The 19,718-nt window shown below is 42.3% G+C and overlaps 1 protein-coding gene across 3 annotated transcripts in view; it reads right to left on the bottom strand.

Moving 5' to 3' along the window:
* Positions 1 to 16,534: 16,534 nt before the first annotated feature.
* Positions 16,535 to 19,718, bottom strand: part of SERTAD4 (SERTA domain containing 4) — a 92,819-nt gene continuing 89,635 nt past the window's right edge. For all 3 annotated transcript variants that reach the window (XM_077485717.1, XM_077485719.1, XM_077485718.1), the window contains exon 4: positions 16,535 to 19,605. In XM_077485717.1, the coding sequence (XP_077341843.1) occupies positions 18,880 to 19,605 (726 nt within the window). In that variant the 3' untranslated portion in view covers positions 16,535 to 18,879. The remainder of the gene's footprint in view (positions 19,606 to 19,718) is intronic.

The following is a 19,718-nucleotide window of genomic DNA, read 5'->3' as shown; positions in this document are numbered from 1 at the left end:
CCCAGCTTGACTGACCCTGCATCCTGCTTATTCCGCCTGTCTGCTGGGACATCTGTCTACTTTCAGCTGCTCCGGTTTCCGAGATCGGCCTCTACAAATTTGGCGCAGTGCCTAAAAATTGAGAGCAACTGAGTATATGCAGAGCAGCATAAGACAATGTATTACTGGATTTTAAAGCAAAGTTCCACCCACATATTTTTTTTTAAGGCATCTGCTGGTATTCATTTAATTCTCTAAAGGATGTTAATACTAAATTAACTCTCCATTATTATGGCAACAAAGCTAATCAATCAATCAAATGGTGCTTAGATCCACCTTGCATCGCGTAATTTCCTGTTTGGAAATAACGCAATGCATTCATGTGGCGATGCCCACTGACTCCTGGGAATGATGACACAAATCTCCCAGGAGCAGAGACGCCGCTGGATATGACGTACCTCACCGCGGCGCCGAAGGAGGAAGAAAACACAAGACACCCTAGCAACAAGGTACACAAAGCTAGAAAAAAAAAAGCCAAATGTTGTTAGACTTGCAGGACTGTAGCCATTGAAACAAAGATTAAATGATGGGTGGAACTTCACTTTAAACAGTATAGACACTTATTTTTCATGTTTTACATATAACTGCAAAAGGGGCAGCCTGAAGTGATCTAGCTGCACTTCATTTTCTGACTAAATTTCCACTTTAAGGCAAAATTAAAAAATCTTTTCAATATGTTAATGGTTTATCGCTTTCAACTAGCTAAGTACAGAAGAATAATTGTTGATATGCCAGAAATATAGTGTGCTGTTACCTTCTCTTTGATATAACAACACTGTGGGGGACATTTAGCAATCATGTTGTAAGGCAACGCTAACCTGGAGCAGTGAGATGCATTGTGTGACTGATGTATTGCAAGGTTACAGCCTGAGCAATAAATTTGTCTTTTGGCTGCTCCAAAGTTGCACTTTTGACTGAATTAGTGGCAGCCTGTCTATACAGGGTGCAGGGGCGCCACCCACCTACACCATGTGCCCGACCTCTAATCTACATTTTAAGCACGCGATTAGAGCCTGAGGCTCTAATTGGCTTCAAAAAAGAGTGGGCTTGGGCCGCAGATCATTGCACCCTGAACCCAACCAGTTGTGTGACATAGTGAATTTACTATTGTCTTCCTGATTCTCCTCCCAGCCAATCAGGAAACGGGTCCTGAGACCCGATTGGCCAGCTCTCTGCTCTGCCCCCCCACTCTCACTGGAGTGCTGGGCTATGGGGGGGGGGGGGCAGGAGTGGCTGGCTCAGGCTCTCAGCGGTTTGCTGAGAAGCTGAGCCGGGTGGCGGTCCAGGGCTCTGATTGTATCCTGACCATATGGTCGCGATCCCTCCGGAGCCTGGACTGGTTCTGTGACGTCAGCTGACAGCGGGCTTCTGACCCCTGTCTGCTGAAAATGGGTCACAGGAGTACAAACCAAACTGCACTTTGGCTTTAACAAACTTTCTTGCGGATTCCTACCTTTTCTTATTCTGAAGAAATAGCTGTTTGTTTGTCTGTGTCCATGAGCAGAGTGAACATGTATGGGAGTGATTGTATAATTATCAAACAGCTCTTGAAATTGCAGGGCTCTAATGAGGGAAGTGTAAGGCTCTGCATCGCTTTAGACTTTATTTCCCTTTGGGAGTATCTCACCAATTATGACATTTTTGGTGCAGGAGATGCTCAAAATCTGACTTGTATCTTAGTGCAGCCAATCACACAAGCAGGAAATGACATTTCAGGGAAAGTTCTATACACATTCTGTGCACAGAACACCTCCAGGTAGTCATATTGCATTTTACATAAAATTACAGAGCTGCAGATTGAAAAGGAAAGGTTATTTTTAATAACATTCAATTGCAATGTAGCTTGTATAGCAAATGTATACACTACGGGAGTTATTTATGAAAGGCAAAGCCACTTTGCACTATAAGTGCAAGCTACAAATGCAAAGTGCACTTGAAATTGCACTGAAAGTGCACTTGGAAGTGCAGTCGCTGTAAGACCCCTTTCACACTGTCTGCGTTTTTCAGGCGCTTCAGCGCTAAAAATAGCGCCTGTATAGCGCCTGAAAAAAGCGGCTCCATTCACTGCAGTGTGAAAGCTCGAGGGCTTTCACACTGGGGCAGTGCACTGGCAAGGCGTCACAAAAAGTCCCGCCAGCAGCTTCTTTGGAGTGGTGAAGGAGAGGTGAACTCACCGCTCTTCCACCTCTGCTCCACATTGAAATCAATGGGGCAGTGATGCGATACCGCTGGCAAAACACAGCACCGGCTGCATTTTGCAGCCAGATCTAACCCCTCTTCGGCTGCTAGTGGGGGGTTAAAACCACCCGCTAGCGGCCGAAGAGTGCCGCTAAAAAAATGGTAAAGCGGCACTAAAAATAATAAAATAGAAACTATTCTTAAATGATGCTGGACCCTCTCTCTAAGGGGCTTTGAAGATATTGGATTATTTTTCAATGGTCACAGGGTTGAAAGTAAACTGGAGCAAATCTTTGTTGTTTCCAATAGATACAGAACCCCTCTTCGGCTGCTAGTGGGGGGTTAAAACCACCCGCTAGCGGCCGAAGAGTGCCGCTAAAAAAATGGTAAAGCGGCACTAAAAATAATAAAATAGAAACTATTCTTAAATGATGCTGGACCCTCTCTCTAAGGGGCTTTGAAGATATTGGATTATTTTTCAATGGTCACAGGGTTGAAAGTAAACTGGAGCAAATCTTTGTTGTTTCCAATAGATACAGAGGCCAAAACTATGGCTTCTAATGATATTCCATTGCAGTGGGTGGAGAATTTTAAATATTTAGGAGTTGTTATTTCCCGTCAAGTTTCTGAATTTATTCCCCTGAATCTGACTCTGATTCTGGGAGATATTGGATTAAAACTGAAGGCATGGAAGTCCTTTCCGTTGTCTTTATTGGGACGTATTAATCTTTTGAAAATGAAAGTTATACCAAAATGTATGTATTTATTTAGACAGTCCCCTCAGTGGCCCCCTATGTCCTTTTTTCAAAAGTAAATCAACTTTTTTCATCTTTTTTATGAGGTTCGAAGAACCCCAGATATAAATTAACCACCTTAACCTCCCTGGCGGTATGATTATTTCTGATTTTAGGTGCTGAAAGCGGTACCGTTATTTTGCATGTAAATTTGGCGTTTTAGATTGTATGTAGGCCTGCAATTCTTAGGAATAACTCATCCGGGTATGATAGTAGTTTGAAACACAAAATCATAAATTATAATTTATTAAATAACTATAAATAATTATAACAAATAATAATAATAATAAAAAATAATCAATAATGTAATCAAATCAAAAACACTGAAATGTGCTCAGTTGCAGAATTGTCGCTCTCATTAGATTTAGTGTTTGATGACGAATTTCCCCAGAAATCGCTATCACTCAATTCTGCAAGTGATTATAATTTATTATCGCTGTTTTCTAGCTGGTCTATAACCACTTTTGACATAAAGGGACACTTTTTGGTTGCTATGGACAATCTCCAAATTCCAGGCAGAAAAAAATGTATTTTATATATGTATTTTATACTGTCCAGTGCCCTGCATGTAGTTTATAAAACTACATGCAAGGCACTGGACAGACCACTAGGGACAAAGGGGGTGTGTAATTTTTTTATACAGTACTGTTATCTGTAAAATTACAGTACTGTAAGTGTATTGTGTGTTTTTACTTTTTTGAATTTGGAGCCGATCTCCGCTCCCGTGCGTCGTAACATCGCAGGGAACGGAGCTCAGCGGCACTCGGCACTGTGTGAATCGAGTGGAGGACAGCTCACACACAGTGGGGAGGACATCACAGGATCCAGGGGACAAGGTAAGTAACTCTCCCTGTATCCTGCAATGCGATCCCGAGTCTGGCTGAAATTCTACCCCGAGCCAGACTGGGGAATACCGCCAGGGGGGTTAATGCGCCCTTGTGACCAGGGAGGACTAGCTTTTCCGGACTTATATAAATATTTTTTAGCTACTCAGCTGGTTATGGCCACATGGTGGCTGAATCCTGATATATATAATTCCTCAACCCAGCTGGAAGCGGCATTAGTAGGTTCTATAGATGCTCTTAGGGTCCTTTTATTTAGGGGCTGTAAGGCACCATATCAGTTGACTCCTCCAATGCTCACTACTATTCGTGCTTGGGAGGCCGGTCTTAGATGTGAGCATTATATCCCAAGGGTGAGTTCTCTCCAAGTACTCCGTTATGGCTTAATCCTACCCTTCCTCAATTTTTTAAAGCACCAGAGCCCATCGCATGGACAAAATATAACATTAAATTACTCTCCTAAGTGATCACTGATGAGAAACTATCCACCTTTTCTGTACTTACCTCGACTTTTAATATTCCAGGCTCCCATTTATTTAGATATTTTCAGCTTCTCCATACTTTTCATGCTCAATTTCCACAGAATAGTTTAGTGATTAGACAATTTATGCTAGAATCAGTGCTTAGATTTGAGTGCCTGGATAAGTCTATTTCAAGATTATACTCACATCTTAAATTAATTTCTACCCTGCCACTAGAGGATCTTAGAGCTAAATGGGTGCAAGACATACCAGATTTAGATGTGGAGGATTGGAGGGGTGTGTGGGGTATTCCTTTCTGATCCTTGATATCCTTGAGAGATCGTATGATCCAATACAAACTGGTACATAGAGCGTATATTACGCCACACAGACATAAAAAGATAAATCCTCTTTACTCTTCAGAGTGTTGGCGCTGTGGAGCAATACAGGGGGATTTTACACAAATTTTTTGGACTTGCCCATATATAGCTATTTTTTGGGCCGGAAGTGGTGGATTTATTGAACTCTTAGCCCTTGTACACATGGTCGGACATTCTGACAACAAAATCCGTCGGATTTTGTCCAACGGATTTTGTCCGAAACTGGTGTTGCACACACACGGTCGGACAAAGTTGTCGGAAAATCCAATCGTTTGTAACATGATGACGTTATTTAGTTACGACGGGACTACGATCAGGTTAGTAGCCAATAGCTTTGGTCTAGGAATTTGATCTGAGCATGCATGGCACTTTGTCCAATTGGAATTCTCTACAAACGATCGTACAAAGTACGATCGGATCATGTTGTCAGAAATTTTTTATATCCAGCTCTCAAACTTTGTTGGTCGGACATTCCGACGGAAAAAGTCTGATGAAGCCCACACACGGTCGGATTATCCGACAACACGGTCCGATTGGATATTTTCCATCGGAATGTCCGACCGTGTGTACAAGGGCTATCACTTCTGCTCCTTTACCAGTTTCGATGTCTGTTTCTCTATTGGGTCTGGTAGAGACTATTTTTCCAATAGTAACCAAGCGGGTGTTTGCCAATATAGCACTATTTTATGCAAGAAAAGCTATTTTATTGCATTGGAAGAAACCTCGTCACCCCACGCTCTCATATTCAAAGCAACTGGTAAATAATAACCTTCCACTGTACAGCGATACCTGCATGAATAGGGGTTGCCCTAGCAAGTATGATTAATGCCGGCCATACACGGTTCGAATTTCGAAAGAATTTTCTTTCGAAAATCGTATCTAAGAATTTTCGTATGAATTTCGCACCATTAGTGGGCTGCAGCAACAGCCGATTTTCGTGCAGAAATAAAATTTGAGGAATCGGACATGTTGGAAATTTTTAGAAAAACGAACGATTTTCTAATCAATGATGGGAGAATCGTGCGAGAAACGTAAGAAAATGTACGGAGATAAAAGAAAATGTACGGAGATAAAAGAAAATGTACGGAGAGAAAAGAAGATTCCCAGCCAAGAAAATTCTTTTCTGTAGCAACATGAGGTGAAATTGAAGGCTTGGTCGGCCGAATTTCGAAAATCAATGGTGGCATCATTGGATCACAAAAAAAACGAATTTTCTGATTTTGAAAAGAAAATTCGTTCGAAATTCGACCGTGTATGGCCTGCATAAGTGTGGGCAAAGTGGCTGGATAAGCCTTATACAGTATAGAACATTAATGGGGGCTAGGATGTATAATATGTACGCTGCTACGTGAGAAATGTCTGAGGCTATTTGTGAGAGAATTATTGTCCATTGTAATTTGTTTGCTCTTTATTAATTTTTCTATTTTCTTTCCCTTTTGGATTAACAAATCATATATCAGATTTCGGAAAGTGTATCATTATATATTTTTTTTGATCAAAATGTATGATGGTTTGTCGTGTCTCTGTATGTTTTGTTCGTAATTAAGAAATCTAATAAAAAGATTTATAAAAAAATAAATAAATAGTGCCGCTTTACTGGGGATGCCTGGGGTGGCTCCGTGTGAAAGCCCTCTAAATCTGAGGGGTAGATCTGAAATGAGGGGAAGTTCTGCTGATTTTGTCATCCAATCCTGTGCAAGCTAAAATGCTGTTTTTTATTTTCCTTGCATGTCCCTCTCGGATCTACAGCGACTGCACTTCCAAGTGCACTTTTAGTGCAATTTCAAGTGCATTTTGCATTTGTAGTTTACACTTGTAGTGCAAAGTGGGTTTGTCTTTCGTAAATAACCTCCTTAATTACTTATTTTTATTTGCTATTTTTTCCCCATAAAAATGGAGTTGCCCTTTAAGTCTCCCAGGATTCTGTGTGTTAAAATTAATCCATTGTAACCTTATATACAAACACACAAAAAAAAAAAAAACGCACTGACGTACATCAAAATGAACATCAGCCCATATTAAAAGAGTGTTGGCATATGTAAAAATCTACATAAAAGCGTCATTTTATTGCACATTACCACAAGCGCATACATGTGAGCCAGCCCTGATGGTAAGAGGTCTGCAAACTCACCGCAAAATATATGAGGCCGTCCCCCTCTTTATGTTAACTGTTTTTTAGACTCGACCACCTATAAATAAATTATTATTGTGGGGATGGACCGGCCCTTTAAGATTGCATACATCAATTGCTTCGAAGGGCGTCTGGTTAGTTTTAAAGGAAAGTTGAAAATATAAAGCCATGGTGTGGTTTATATAATAGCCGATTCCAGGCAGGCATCAACAAAGAGTTGTGTGTGTTAAGTGAAACCACAAATCATCACCAGGCAAACTTACATCCTGCAGCGACATAACACTCGCTGAGCTTTGTGTGAGGAGAGTCACAGATTTTTTTTTTTCTTCCATGAACGAGTTTAAATATAATCACATATAACACTTCCTTATAAGACAAAGGATCCCGTCCAAAATAATGGAACTCACAGGGAGTGCGTATCTATTTTCTAGGAAAAATCCCATTTTCCTTTTCAATGTGAACCACACATACCAATACTCTGAGAGAGGATTCATATAAAACTTTTTTTGTTTTGGATAAAGTGGGGAAGCCTTAGGGCCCGCACGCTAAAACGTTCCCTTTTGGCAAGGAGTCCCTATTGCAGGGCAATGAGGAGTGTTGATATATGAAAATAACTGGAAACCGCACAAATAATGCACAAAGTGAAGCTGCAACCCCACTAATAGAAGATATCCATTTTAATATCAAACTGTAAATAAAAATATTGCACAAAAAAAAAAGCATTATTTTATTATGCCACTTTCACACGGGTGATCCGATCAGATCCGCCGTCAGTTTTCTAGGAGGACCTAATCGGGCCCTCTAGTCTCTTCTATGGAAATGTCTGCTGACACCCGCCGCCATTCAATTCAATCCTGTCCGCCAAAAATAGATGGATGGGGGACCTATTCCCCATCCATCTGGTGGATCGGATGGCACCGGATGGAAACAGACAGGCAGTCTGCATAGTAAAGCGGCGATAAGCGGAGAGATCCCTCGCCGATAAAACGGATAAAGTGCAAATAATAAATACAAACATTGATTAAAAGTGAAAAAGGTGTCCATGGAAAATCCCAAAACCAAAGAAAGTCCTGTATTAAACGTGCATCATTCCAAACTCTGCGTAGTTTTCAAAAAATGTGCCAATTACATCTACCAACACCCAAGAAAGGTGCAGGCTTAGCCCACCACAGTTACCACCTTATTCAGAGTGGTCAGCATAAGCTCAATAATATTAACCCAGGGCAGTGACACCTCTCCTTTATGATGGACATCTATAGCCTTCTCCAAACCTCTATTGGCTCAAATCCATGTAGAAACAAAAGGATAAATGCTCCTCATGGTGTAGTACAAAAAAAATTTAATGTAATGCATTATAATATCACTTGCATAAGTATCTGGACAATGCGCATTGCAAAAAAATCCCGGCCAATAATTGAATTGTAATTCCGGTTCGCTTCCGTTACATGATGCTGTCACTAGGAGGCTCCCACTGACATGTTTTGCCATCAAAAGGGCATCTTCTAGGGCACCTTTTGATGACGAAATGCGCTGGTAGGAGCCTCCTAGTGACGTCATCACGTACTGGAAGCAAACCGGAATTACAATTTAATTATCAGCCAGGTTTTTTTTTTTTTGCAATGTGCATTGTCTATATACTTATGTAAGTGTTATTGTAATGCAATACATTAAATTTTTTAACATAGTACACCATGAGAAGCATTTATCCCTTTTTTCCTACATGGATTTGAGCCAATAGACATCTGGAGAAGGCTGCTCTGTGTTGGTTATAGATGTCCATCACCAGTGTCACTACCACAGGTTACTATTATTGAGCTTATGCTGGCCGCTCTGGATAAAGGGGTCACTTGTCGGGCCACCTTTAATTTCTTGGGTGTTGGTGGATGCTATTGGCACATTTTAAAAGCTACAAAAGAGTTTGCATGTTTAATACAGGACTTTATTTGGTTTTGAGGTTTTTCATGGACCCTTTTTTCACTTTTAGTCAATGTTTGTATTCAATATTTGCAGGTTTTAATGAGTTTTTGGGGAATTTTTTTATTTTTTTTTGTTTTTAGTGCACTGTGCAACACTTTTATTTACAGTGAGGAGTGCTGTGATGGAAATATCTTCAATGGGGACAAAGGCATTACTAAAAAACAGCGTTTGAAACATTTAGAATCTCTGTTGGCACTGTTTCAGCACAGTAGACTGTTCACATTTTTTTTTTAAAACTCTATTGAGTGCACAAAGTTACACTGCAATCAAGTCTCCACCCTGCGGTACATTGCACTGTGGTGACCTGTGGTGTTGTCCAATGTGCTGTAGAAAAATGCAGCACGTCTGCATTTTTCTGTACTACATATCACCACAACATTGTAGTGTGAATACAGCACATAGAAAACAATTGTGCCTTAGCAGAGGTCCATACAGCAAGCAAAAGTTGTTTGTATATGCTTCTGGAGCAGTGCAGAGCCGCATGCAGACAACTTAATGGAGTTGCATCAGCTGTATGGACTCACCCATAAGTCTGACAGGCATGCAGGGACTGGTGCACTGCCCCAACGCAGTGTCCCTGCAAACCTTTCAAATTGGGGTATCCGGTTGAGTCCATGCAGCAACTGCATCTCCATTGACTAATGGAGTCTCCATGACTCTGCATGCAGGCTGCCTGCATGTAGCTCCACACTGCTCCAGACACATAAACAAACAAACCTTGCACACTGTATAGGCCTCTGTGTCTGTGTATTAAGCAAAAAGGAGCTGTGCTAACAGTGCAAACAGTGATGTTAAAGTGACAAATATATAAATAAATAAATGACCAATGACAGCACTCAGAAATTCAATAAAGTGCAAACAGTGATGTTAAAGTGCCAAATATATAAGTAAACAAGTGAATAAATAAAAAATAATCAGTAGTGATGAAATTGATTAAATTAAATATGTACATAAAAAGTAAATACATATATATGACACTAGAATTAATTATATTGAATATAAATACCTAATTAAAAATAATAATAATATCAGACCATAACATATATATCTAAAATTGCATAACATAAGCTCAATAGATCAATAATAGATAAAGTGAAGTGAAGTGAATAATATCCACGTATAAGTAAACAATATCCACATATAAATAATTCAAGAAATAATGATAATAATTAAATAATAGTCCATAAATATCCTGTGAGTTCTTAGCAGGTGTGACAACCAAATTTCCACAGAAGAAAAGTTTGTGAACCACCTCCACCACGTGTAAACACACTGCCGCTTACTGCCTATAATAAGGTGGTCCCTTATTATAGGGGGCCACACTGTGTATTGGGCTTTAACCACAGCCAGGGATGGTAATGTTGCCAAAGAAAAGCTCAACAACTTGACTAGGTAATCTGCAATGGAAATCCACACTTGTACTCGGGTAAACAAAAAGGTATCCAAGCTCCCAAGGATTAATCCATATAGGCAAAATATACAACAGACTTCCCAAAAGATAAAATAAACTCACATAGCGTAAAACCCTTTTTCAGATTTATTCATAAAAAGACAAATGCACACTTACAGAACAATAGATGGAATCAGCATAAAGAACAATGCGAGCCGGCCGGCCTCGCTCACAGCCCATAGCTTCCGGGACTAGGCATAGATACCTTCCTACGCGTTCCATACCTTTTTATTTACCCGAGTACAAGTGTGACTTTCCATTGCGGATTACCTAGTCAAGTTGTTGAGCGTTTCTTTGGCATCCTTACCATCCCTGGCTGTGGTTAAAGCCCAATACGCAGTGTGGCCCCCTATAATAAGCGTCAGTGTGTTTACACGTGGTGGAGGTGGTTCACAAACTTTTCTTCTGTGGAAATTTGGTTGTCTTGAATTATTTATATGTGGATATTGTTTACTTATACCTGGATATTATTCACTTCACTTTATCTATTATTGATCTATTGAGCTTATGTTATGCATTTTTAGATATATGTGTTATGGTCTGATATTATTATTTTTAATTAGGTATTTATATTCAATATAATTAATTCTAGTATCATATATACGGTATTTATTTACTTTTTATGTACATATTTAATAACTACTGATTATTTTTTATTTATTCACTTATTTATTTATATATTTGGCACTTTAGTGAATTTTTGAGTGCTGTCATTGGTTAGCGCAGCTCCTTTTTGCTTAATATTCTGTAGGTGTTGTATAACATTTTGAGCCGCAGCTTGTCATTTCTAAGATAGCGCAGTATATTTCTTTAAAATATCTCTGTGTCTGTGTGAATGATCCCTTAAAGTGACCATGTATCCAGATCATGCACACTAAAATATTTGCATATTTTGAAGGAGCAGTAATGGCACTTTATAAAACAAGCCTTCATTCATCTCTGTATCTATAAGCATTGTGGAGAAATTACTTTTCAAATTCACAATACAGGCACTGTGTTTTTATTTGAGAGCAAGCACGTGTTTCTTAATACAAGCAAAGGGCCCTTTTACATGGGCTCCTTCTGTTCTGATCAGCAAGGAAACTGACATCTTATCGGAGCAGAATGGGGTGGATGACAGATCCATGTCCACCGTTTCTGCAGAGTGGACAAAGACAGACTCCACTTTGCTCTATGGGTGGATGGGAGTAAACAGACTCTGCTGTCCATTTACACCCAGCTACATCCGCTATGGTCCTCACAAACTAAAGAGAACGCAGTCCTCCATTTTTTTTTTTTTAATGGTCTGAACAGATAAGGGGGTAGGTAGGTGTAAACAGACACAAGTCCACTTACATCTGCTGATCCATAGTAATGCATGAACCTTTCGATTGGGTCCGCCTAAAAAACAGGTGGACCTGATCAGACACACTGGACACCTTTGCTGCCATTGGGCTATCTGCTGGGTATCCAGTGTGCCCCTGTGCCTTTAAAGGGGGATGGGCTACTTTCAGGCTCACTTGCCCTTTATCTACCCATTAGAATGCACGTGCTTCCACTATGGAGGCTCTCATAAATTTACAAGAGTTAGGAATTCAGAAATATTGTGGTGCCTTGTAGCAGCTCTATAGATTATGCATGTATTTGCAAATGTGTGCTAACTAAACCCCTGTTTTTAACTAAAACTGTTAGACGGGATAATTGGGTTGAGTTGAGTTGGGAAAAATAAGCTTTTTTTTAACTTTTTTATTTCTCCACTTATTTAGAAGAGTATTTCTCAGCCAGGATGCAGTTTAAGTTCCCCTGGGGTGTCACAAGCACTGAGTTTGCTCAGAGATCAGTGTTATGAGTTGCCATGGTACAAGCAGGCTGCCAGCACCAAGACAACCTGTGGGTTCTGTAGGCAATGATGGGTTTTGGCCTAGTCCAACAAGGCCCAGGCCCCCGCCCCCCTCCCCCCCACACACACACAACCGGGACATCTGCCGACTGGGGTCCCGCAAGCAGCGATCGGCATTCTGTATCACACTCCTCGGCTCCTCCCCCACACCAATGTTCTATTGTACATGGCCAGGAGGAGGGGGAGCCACAGAGGAAGGACACAACTTTAGTGAGAAAGCCGCGCTGCTTGTCTGAGGCCTGTGTACTGTATAGTTTACAGTGAGGGGGGGAGATAACAGATGCACACATGGAGTAATGGGAGGGGAGGGGGGTAAGGGGATATGTGCTGGGGATGTTTTGGGAGGGGAGAGGATATGTGCTAGTGGGGGGGTCTGATCCCCCCCCCACTAGCACATGTCCTCTCCCCTCCCAAAGCACCCCCCAGCACATATCCCCTTGCCCCCCTCTCCCCCCAAATTAAAAGATGCCTCTGTCCTTATCCCGCGACATCCCTCTGTCCCTCTCTGCAGCGTCCCTCTGTCCCCTCCCCGCAGTGTCCCTCTGTCATCTTCCCATGGCATCCCTCTGTCCTCATCCCACAGCATTCCTCTGTCCTTTTCCCACGGCATCCCTCTGTCCCATCCCACAGCATCCCTCTGTCCTTCTCCCACGGTATCCCTCTGTCCTCTTCAGACGGCATCCCTCTGTCCCCTTCCCTCAGCATCCCTCTGTCCTTCTCCCACAGCATACCTCTGTCCTCTTCCCACAGCTTCCCTCTGTCCTCTTCCCATGGCATCCCTCTGTTCTCTTCCCACTGCGTCCTTCTGTCCTCTTTCCATGGCATCCCTCTGTCCTCTTCCCACTGCCTCCTTCTGTTCTTTTCCCATGGCGTTCCTCTGTCCCTCTCCCACGGCATCCCTCTGTCCCATCCCACAGCATCCCTCTGTCCTTCTCCCACGGTGTCCCTCTGTCCTCTTCAGACGGCATACCTCTGTCCCCTTCCCTCAGCATCCCTCTGTCCTTCTCCCACAGCATACCTCTGTCCTCTTCCCACAGCTTCCCTCTGTCCTCTTCCCATGGCATCCCTCTGTTCTCTTCCCACTGCGTCCTTCTGTCCTCTTTCCATGGCATCCCTCTGTCCTCTTCCCACTGCCTCCTTCTGTTCTTTTCCCATGGCGTTCCTCTGTCCCTCTCCCATGGCATCCCTCTGTCCTCCTCCCATGAAGATGACAGGATGGGTCTTAAAAAGGAAGGGGTGTGGCCTTGACATGAAGGGGTGGGTCATATTTAAATTAGGGGCTGTGCGAGTTTAGTTAGGCCTAGGGCAGCACAAAACCTTAATACACCACTGGCTGTAGGGCCAGGACTTTGGTCATGGCGGAGGTCTCGCCTGCACCATGGCAATGCATGGCTTTGATTGGGCCATCTCCAGCATTTAGGAGAAGATGAAAGTCTGCTTACTCCAGAGCACCTCCACCTCCACCTCCTGTTCTCTGCAATGCTCCTGCAGCCAAAAGGTAGGGCTCTGATATGAAGATGGGACTGTGTGACTGTGGAGCTCTATTATGGGGTTACTCTGATATTATGGGCAGACTCCAAAGTGATGTGATGGAATGACTCATGCAAAGGGTGCCTCTGATGTGATAGGGGCTGTCATGTATAGGGGGCTTCTGAAGTATAGGGAGGACTTGAATATGATGAGGGGGACCTCTGACATGAAGGGATGACTATGATATGTAGGTGGAACTATGATGTAATGGGGAGGAGGCACTGACATGAAGGGAGCCCTCTAATGTGATGGGGAGACTCTGATATCAAAGGGGGGCTCTCATGTGATGGGGGGACCTCTGATGTGAAGGGAGGCTTCTGATGTGAAGTAATTTCTTAGGCTCAGGTTTCCCATTGATAACATTTAAGTTTTTTAGACTGGGAGCCTTGGGATTCTGAATACTTTTGAAGAGTGCCACGACTAAAGAAAGGTTGAGCAACATTAATTTAACCTCCCTGGCGGTACGATTATTTCGGATTTTAGGTGCTAAAAGCGGTACCATTATTTTGCATGAAAATTTGGCGTTTTATATTGTAGTCCTGTAATTCTTAGGAATAACTCTCTTAAATCTGTCCAAACCAGAGTCTAGCAGACATCCCGGGTATGATAAAGTTTGAAAAATTAAATCATAAATTATAATATAATAAATAATTATAAATAATTGTACCAAATAATAATATAACAATAATAAAAATTATTCAATAATTTTATCAAATCAAAAACACTGAAATTTGCTCAGTTGCAGAATTGTCACTGTCATTACTTTTCAGTATTTGATGACGGATCTCCCCACAAATCGCTATCGCTCAATTCTGCGAGTGATTCTAATTTATTATCGCTGTTTTCTAGCTGGTCTAAAATCATTTTTGATGTACAGTGACAGTTTTGGTTGCTATGGACAATCTCCAGTTTCCAGGCATAAAGAACAGTTTTTATTATATAAAACTGCATGCAGGACACTGGGCAGACCACTAGGGACAACGGGGATGTGAAATATTTACATACAGCAATGTAATCTGTAAGATTACATTATACTGTATGTTTACTGTTTGTTTCACTTTTTGAATTTGGCGCCGATCTCCGTGCCCGTGCGTCGCAACGCTCGCAGGGCACGGAGATCGGCGATGTAATGCATCGAGCGAGACACGGCTCGCTCGTACAGCGGGGAGACAACGCTGGATCCGAGGGAGAAGGTAAGTAATCCTCCTCCTGGATCCAGCGATGCAGTCCCGAGTCTGACTCGGGGATACCGCTTTTGGTATGAAAAATCCACCCCGAGTCAGACTCGGGAATACCGTCAGGGGGGTTAAAGTATATCTAAATGTAAAACATTTTGAATAGTGTAGAAATTTTCAGAATATTGGGTTTTTTTGTTTTGTTTTGTTTTTTTACTGCATGTCCCATTGGGGGAATTTATCTTCACTTTTACCTTGTAGACACAACACAAAGTTAGAAATCCCTTTATAAGCAGTGGTCACTTTTAGGCTGGATTCACACCTATGCATTTTTAGTGCTTTTTGCATTTTGCACTACAGAATGTGTTCCATAGGAAAGCATGGTAAATGGACTGCAGTGCAAATCTGCAAAATGTAAAAAGCACTAAAAATGCATAGGTGTCAATCCAGCCTTATACTGGAAGATTTCCCTTCCCTCCTGTTCCAGTAGCAAACAAAATTATGAGATTTTCCCACCACTTTCAGTCCTGAAGATAGAAGTCACCAGGACAAGTAGAGATGCAACATGGAGAATAAAAAAAGAAAAAACTGACCGTGGTTCTAATTCCTCCACAATTTAAAACAATTTTTTTTTTGTATTTATACAGTTTAAAGGCCAACGCTGGGAAAAGTAAAAGTCCTTCCTGGCAGTGGGGCTGCACCGGCACTGCAAGGGCTAACTTCTTGTTTCTATCACTTCCTTTACCTGATCTTCCACTCACCCATGCTCTGGCAGCGGACTGTTCCTGGGAGTCCTCATTTCCAGTGCAGGGCTATGAACCCTTCATCATCTTGATAACAGCAAAGAACCTTAGAAAGCTGGAACAGGGGGGCAGATGAGGCTGCAGGGACTAGTCTAGTAGTGCGAAGGGTCAGGTAAAGAATGGCTATAACCGGCTTTCTTGTGAGAGGAGACATTTACACTGATAATCAGCGCAGCTCCATCAGTACATCATATCAGTGTATATCATCCACTGTATATCATATGCAGCATATCAGTACCCATCAGTGCAGCATATCAGTGGCCATCAGTGCTGCCTATCAGTGTCCATCAGTGCAGCCTCATGAGTGCCTGTTTATCAGTGCCACTTATGAGTGCCGCCTCATCAGTGGCCAACAGTGGCCATCAGTGCAGTGTCATCAGTGTCATTAATGCAGCCTATCAGTGCAGCCTCATCAGCGCACATCAGTGAAGGAGAAAAATTACTTATTTGCAAAATTTCATAACAGAAAGAAAAGGGTTTTTTTTTTTTCTAAAAATTTTGGTCTGATTTCATTTGTTTTGCAAAAAATAAAAAAAGCCTGTGGTGATTAAATACCACCAAAAGAAAGCTGTAGCTGTCTCAATTTTTTTTTAAAAATGTCAAAAGGGTACAGTGTTGCATGACCGTGCAATTGTCATTCAAAGTGCAACAGCACTGAAAGCTGAAAATTGGGCTTGGCAGGATGAGGAGGGTGAAAGTGGCCCAGTAGGCATTTTGAAATGCAAGAATGGACCCAAAGAACAGTAAGATCAGATTCCACCCTGATTTTAGAGTTGCTTATACTATGAGTGCAGCTTAGATTCCGATTTTTAAAAATACATTCCCCAAATTCTGACCTTTACTTAATATATCACTTTTTAATATCATATGATTTTCAAGTGAAATAAAGGACCACTGTTTCATCTCAATATTTATTTTAATGCAAATATTACTGATGAAATTATAGTCACTACAGCATAAAGACAGGTGGAGAAGAAATACATTTGCAATGCTCTAAAATGTATAAAAAAAAAAGAAAAAAAAAAGCTCTCAAAAGTTTGAGATTTAGATGCACCTAGGAAAGGCTTGTTTAGCGCCCCCAGACAACCTACTTATGGCTAGAGGCGACCATAATGTGAGAAGCGCCATAGTCATACTAGGCTCCCCTACACACATCTAGGGGGTGTATTCAGGCATCCAGGCCTGCGTGCAAAAATAACTTGTCATATTCTAAAGAGCAAATCCACCTGAAAGTGATTACTCAGTTTTAAGAAGATGCCGGATAGTTATGTACCTTGTCCGCTTGCTAAAGGGGCAGCCCCCCAAAGAGCAATGCTTTACTTATGCATGGAAGTGGATGAGTTGTATCTGTCTCCTTATTTCCCTTGCCCTCCACCAGTGGCGTCGCTAGGGGGTGGCTTTTGGGGCTATAGCCCCAAGTCTCTGCAGAGGTCCCCAACTACAGGGCTGCAGCCCACTACCGGGCCATGGCCTCTCTGCAGCCGGGCCATGAGTGCAGCGAGCAGCATGGGAGAGCTGGAGAGCGAGCAGGCAGCACAGGAGAGTGAGAGAGCAGAGAGATGACATCACTGCCCACCCTGCAACACCACTGTTCCGCCCTCACTGTGCGGCCGCAGGCAGCAGAGAGATTATATTATCTCTCACTGCCTGTCCTCTCTCTGGGGACCCTGTTGCAAGGGGGGCCTCTCTGGGGACCCTGATGCAAGGGGGGCCTCTCTGGGGACCCTGATGCAAAGGGGTATCTCTGATGCAAGGGGGTGTCTCTGGGGACCCGTATGCAAGGGGGGGCTCTCTGGGGACCCTGATGCAAGGGGGGCTCTCTGGGGACCCTGATACAAGGGAGGGGTTTTCTGGGGACCCTGATGCAAGGGGGGGCTCTCTGGGGACCCCAATATAGTGATATAGATATATACACATGCATTATATACATGTGTATGCCCGCCCAAGCGTATGCCTTTCTTTACTTTGCTGCTATGGGCTCTAGCCCCATATCTTTTGTAGACCTAGCAACGCCCCTGCCCTCCACCACACCCATGGCTAAGGGAGGCAAGGTAGTGCCACTCCTTTTGCTTTTTCCTTGTAATGTAAAAAAAACTAAAGAATTCAGCAGCAATAGTAGGATCTTCTCACAATGGCCATGGCAGGTGGTGGAGCTAGGAACTGAGCAACAGATCTCAGGTTGGAGACCCTGGGAGATACAAGAAGTCTGTAATCAACTTGCCAACATCTAATGAAAACTATACTGCCAGTACGGAAAACTTGGAGAACCCTTGTGATCCCTAAAAAGAGATACCCTATACAATTTTTTCTCACTGAGCCCATTTCTATTGTTGACCAATCCCCAACACCCTATAACAATGGTGGCGGAAACATATAACAACATTACTCAGCACAATACCAAATGAGAAATGTTCTGTTTATGAACAATGGCTGCCATCCCTGTTGGGTCTTAACTGAGTTACCAGTTTTGGGTGGTTTGACCTTTAAAGGGGATTTCCACTTTACCATAAAAGCTGATCACTGCTTAACATCTCCCCTCTTCTAACTTCCTATCAGCAGCCACAAGCTCAGAAAGTACCTAAAGTGTACCTGTAGGCAACAAACTGAACTATAGCTTATTTAACAAGAGGGTGCCTGTCCTCACATGAGTGAATGCGTGGAAAGGACCAATACAAAGCTCTCCAGATACTTCTGATTTGTCACTCTTCTACATAGAAAAGCAAATGATCCAGCAAGATTAAAAACTTCCTCTGCAATAACAAGGAAATGTCACCCCACAGGCGTTTTTAGCACCCTTTGCTGAAAACTGACCAAGTTGTTGCAAATGATGGTTTAAATCATTGCTTTTCATTTATGACCACTATAGGTCCACGAAAAATGTAAACAATGGCATGAGTCTCATGAATCCTGCAGTGTAGAGTGGAAACCCCCCTTTAATGAGGCACAGAATCAGACTAAAAAACCATCTTCATTTCATATGCCCAAGACCTGGGCTGTACCGTAAAACATTATAACTGTTTATCTGTTTTTAACAGATTTTAAAGGTTTTTAAAACACAAATAAAAACACTGACAATATTTTCCATATTAGAAATCCCTTGCGCATAAGGATTTTCATCACCATATAAAGCTACAAAAAACGTTTTTTTTTTTCCCACTGCGTAACAGAAACCTCACTTTTGAGTGACATAAAAAAAAAAATTCATAAACCAGAATTTCCAAAAAAAAAAAAATACAGTGCTCACATTTTGTTCCCTTTATTACAGCACAGTTTATTGCCCGGAGCAACCTCTTTCTTCCGCAGAGATTTTTTCCACGGTTCACTTATGCTAGACTTGTCATTGCAACCAGTTGCCAAAAAATCATAAATGCGACCTCTTCGTTCAGAAGCCCCACTTCCGGTTGCACCATCACAGCTTAAGCTGAGAAGGCCTCGTTTTTCCTCCGCCGTTTCGTCCTCGTGCAAGTTTAGCTTATGAGGAAGTCGGGAATTAGTCATAAAACCCCCACATGAAGGGCCCTGGATGCTGTTCCTGTAGGAGGCCACCTCTGCTGAGTTGTAATCCAAGTGGTGAGAGCACCCTGGCAAGGACACATTACTGCTGGATAGAGAAGAAGTTGAGGCATTCCCTCCATTTGCATTAACAGTAAAAGGGATGTTTAGATAATGGCTCCCGCATTCCTGGTAAAAACAACATGTCTGAAGGCTACTGTCATCCTTGGCCATCCGAAGGCGTTTGCGGTAGGGGCAGTCCTGGGGCACAAACCACTCCTGCGCCGGCGTTGATCCCAAAGCGCAGGCTGAGAAACACCAGTTGTTCTGCAGTAAGATCTCTCCATGAATCCTTTTCATCAAGTTGTTGATGAGGACCGACCTCCTCAGGAATACTTCTGGATCATCAATGAATTTTAATTTCTCCAGGGACATGTAAAGAACATGGGCCCTCTCCTCAAAGATAGATACATTCTGAAATGGAAAAAAAATAAGATAGTCAAAACAGGGAACTGTATCATATCAAGTCATCTAAACCAGAGGTGTACAACCTGAGGGTCATAATGCCAGATACCATCTCAATAACA

Source organism: Lithobates pipiens, unplaced genomic scaffold (genome assembly GCF_037356315.1).
Source record: "Lithobates pipiens isolate NorthernLeopardFrog02 unplaced genomic scaffold, aLitPip1_a1.2 Scaffold_18, whole genome shotgun sequence".
In the NCBI taxonomy this organism is placed as follows: Eukaryota; Metazoa; Chordata; class Amphibia; order Anura; family Ranidae; genus Lithobates; species Lithobates pipiens.
This window is presented reverse-complemented; position numbering and strand designations above follow the sequence as displayed.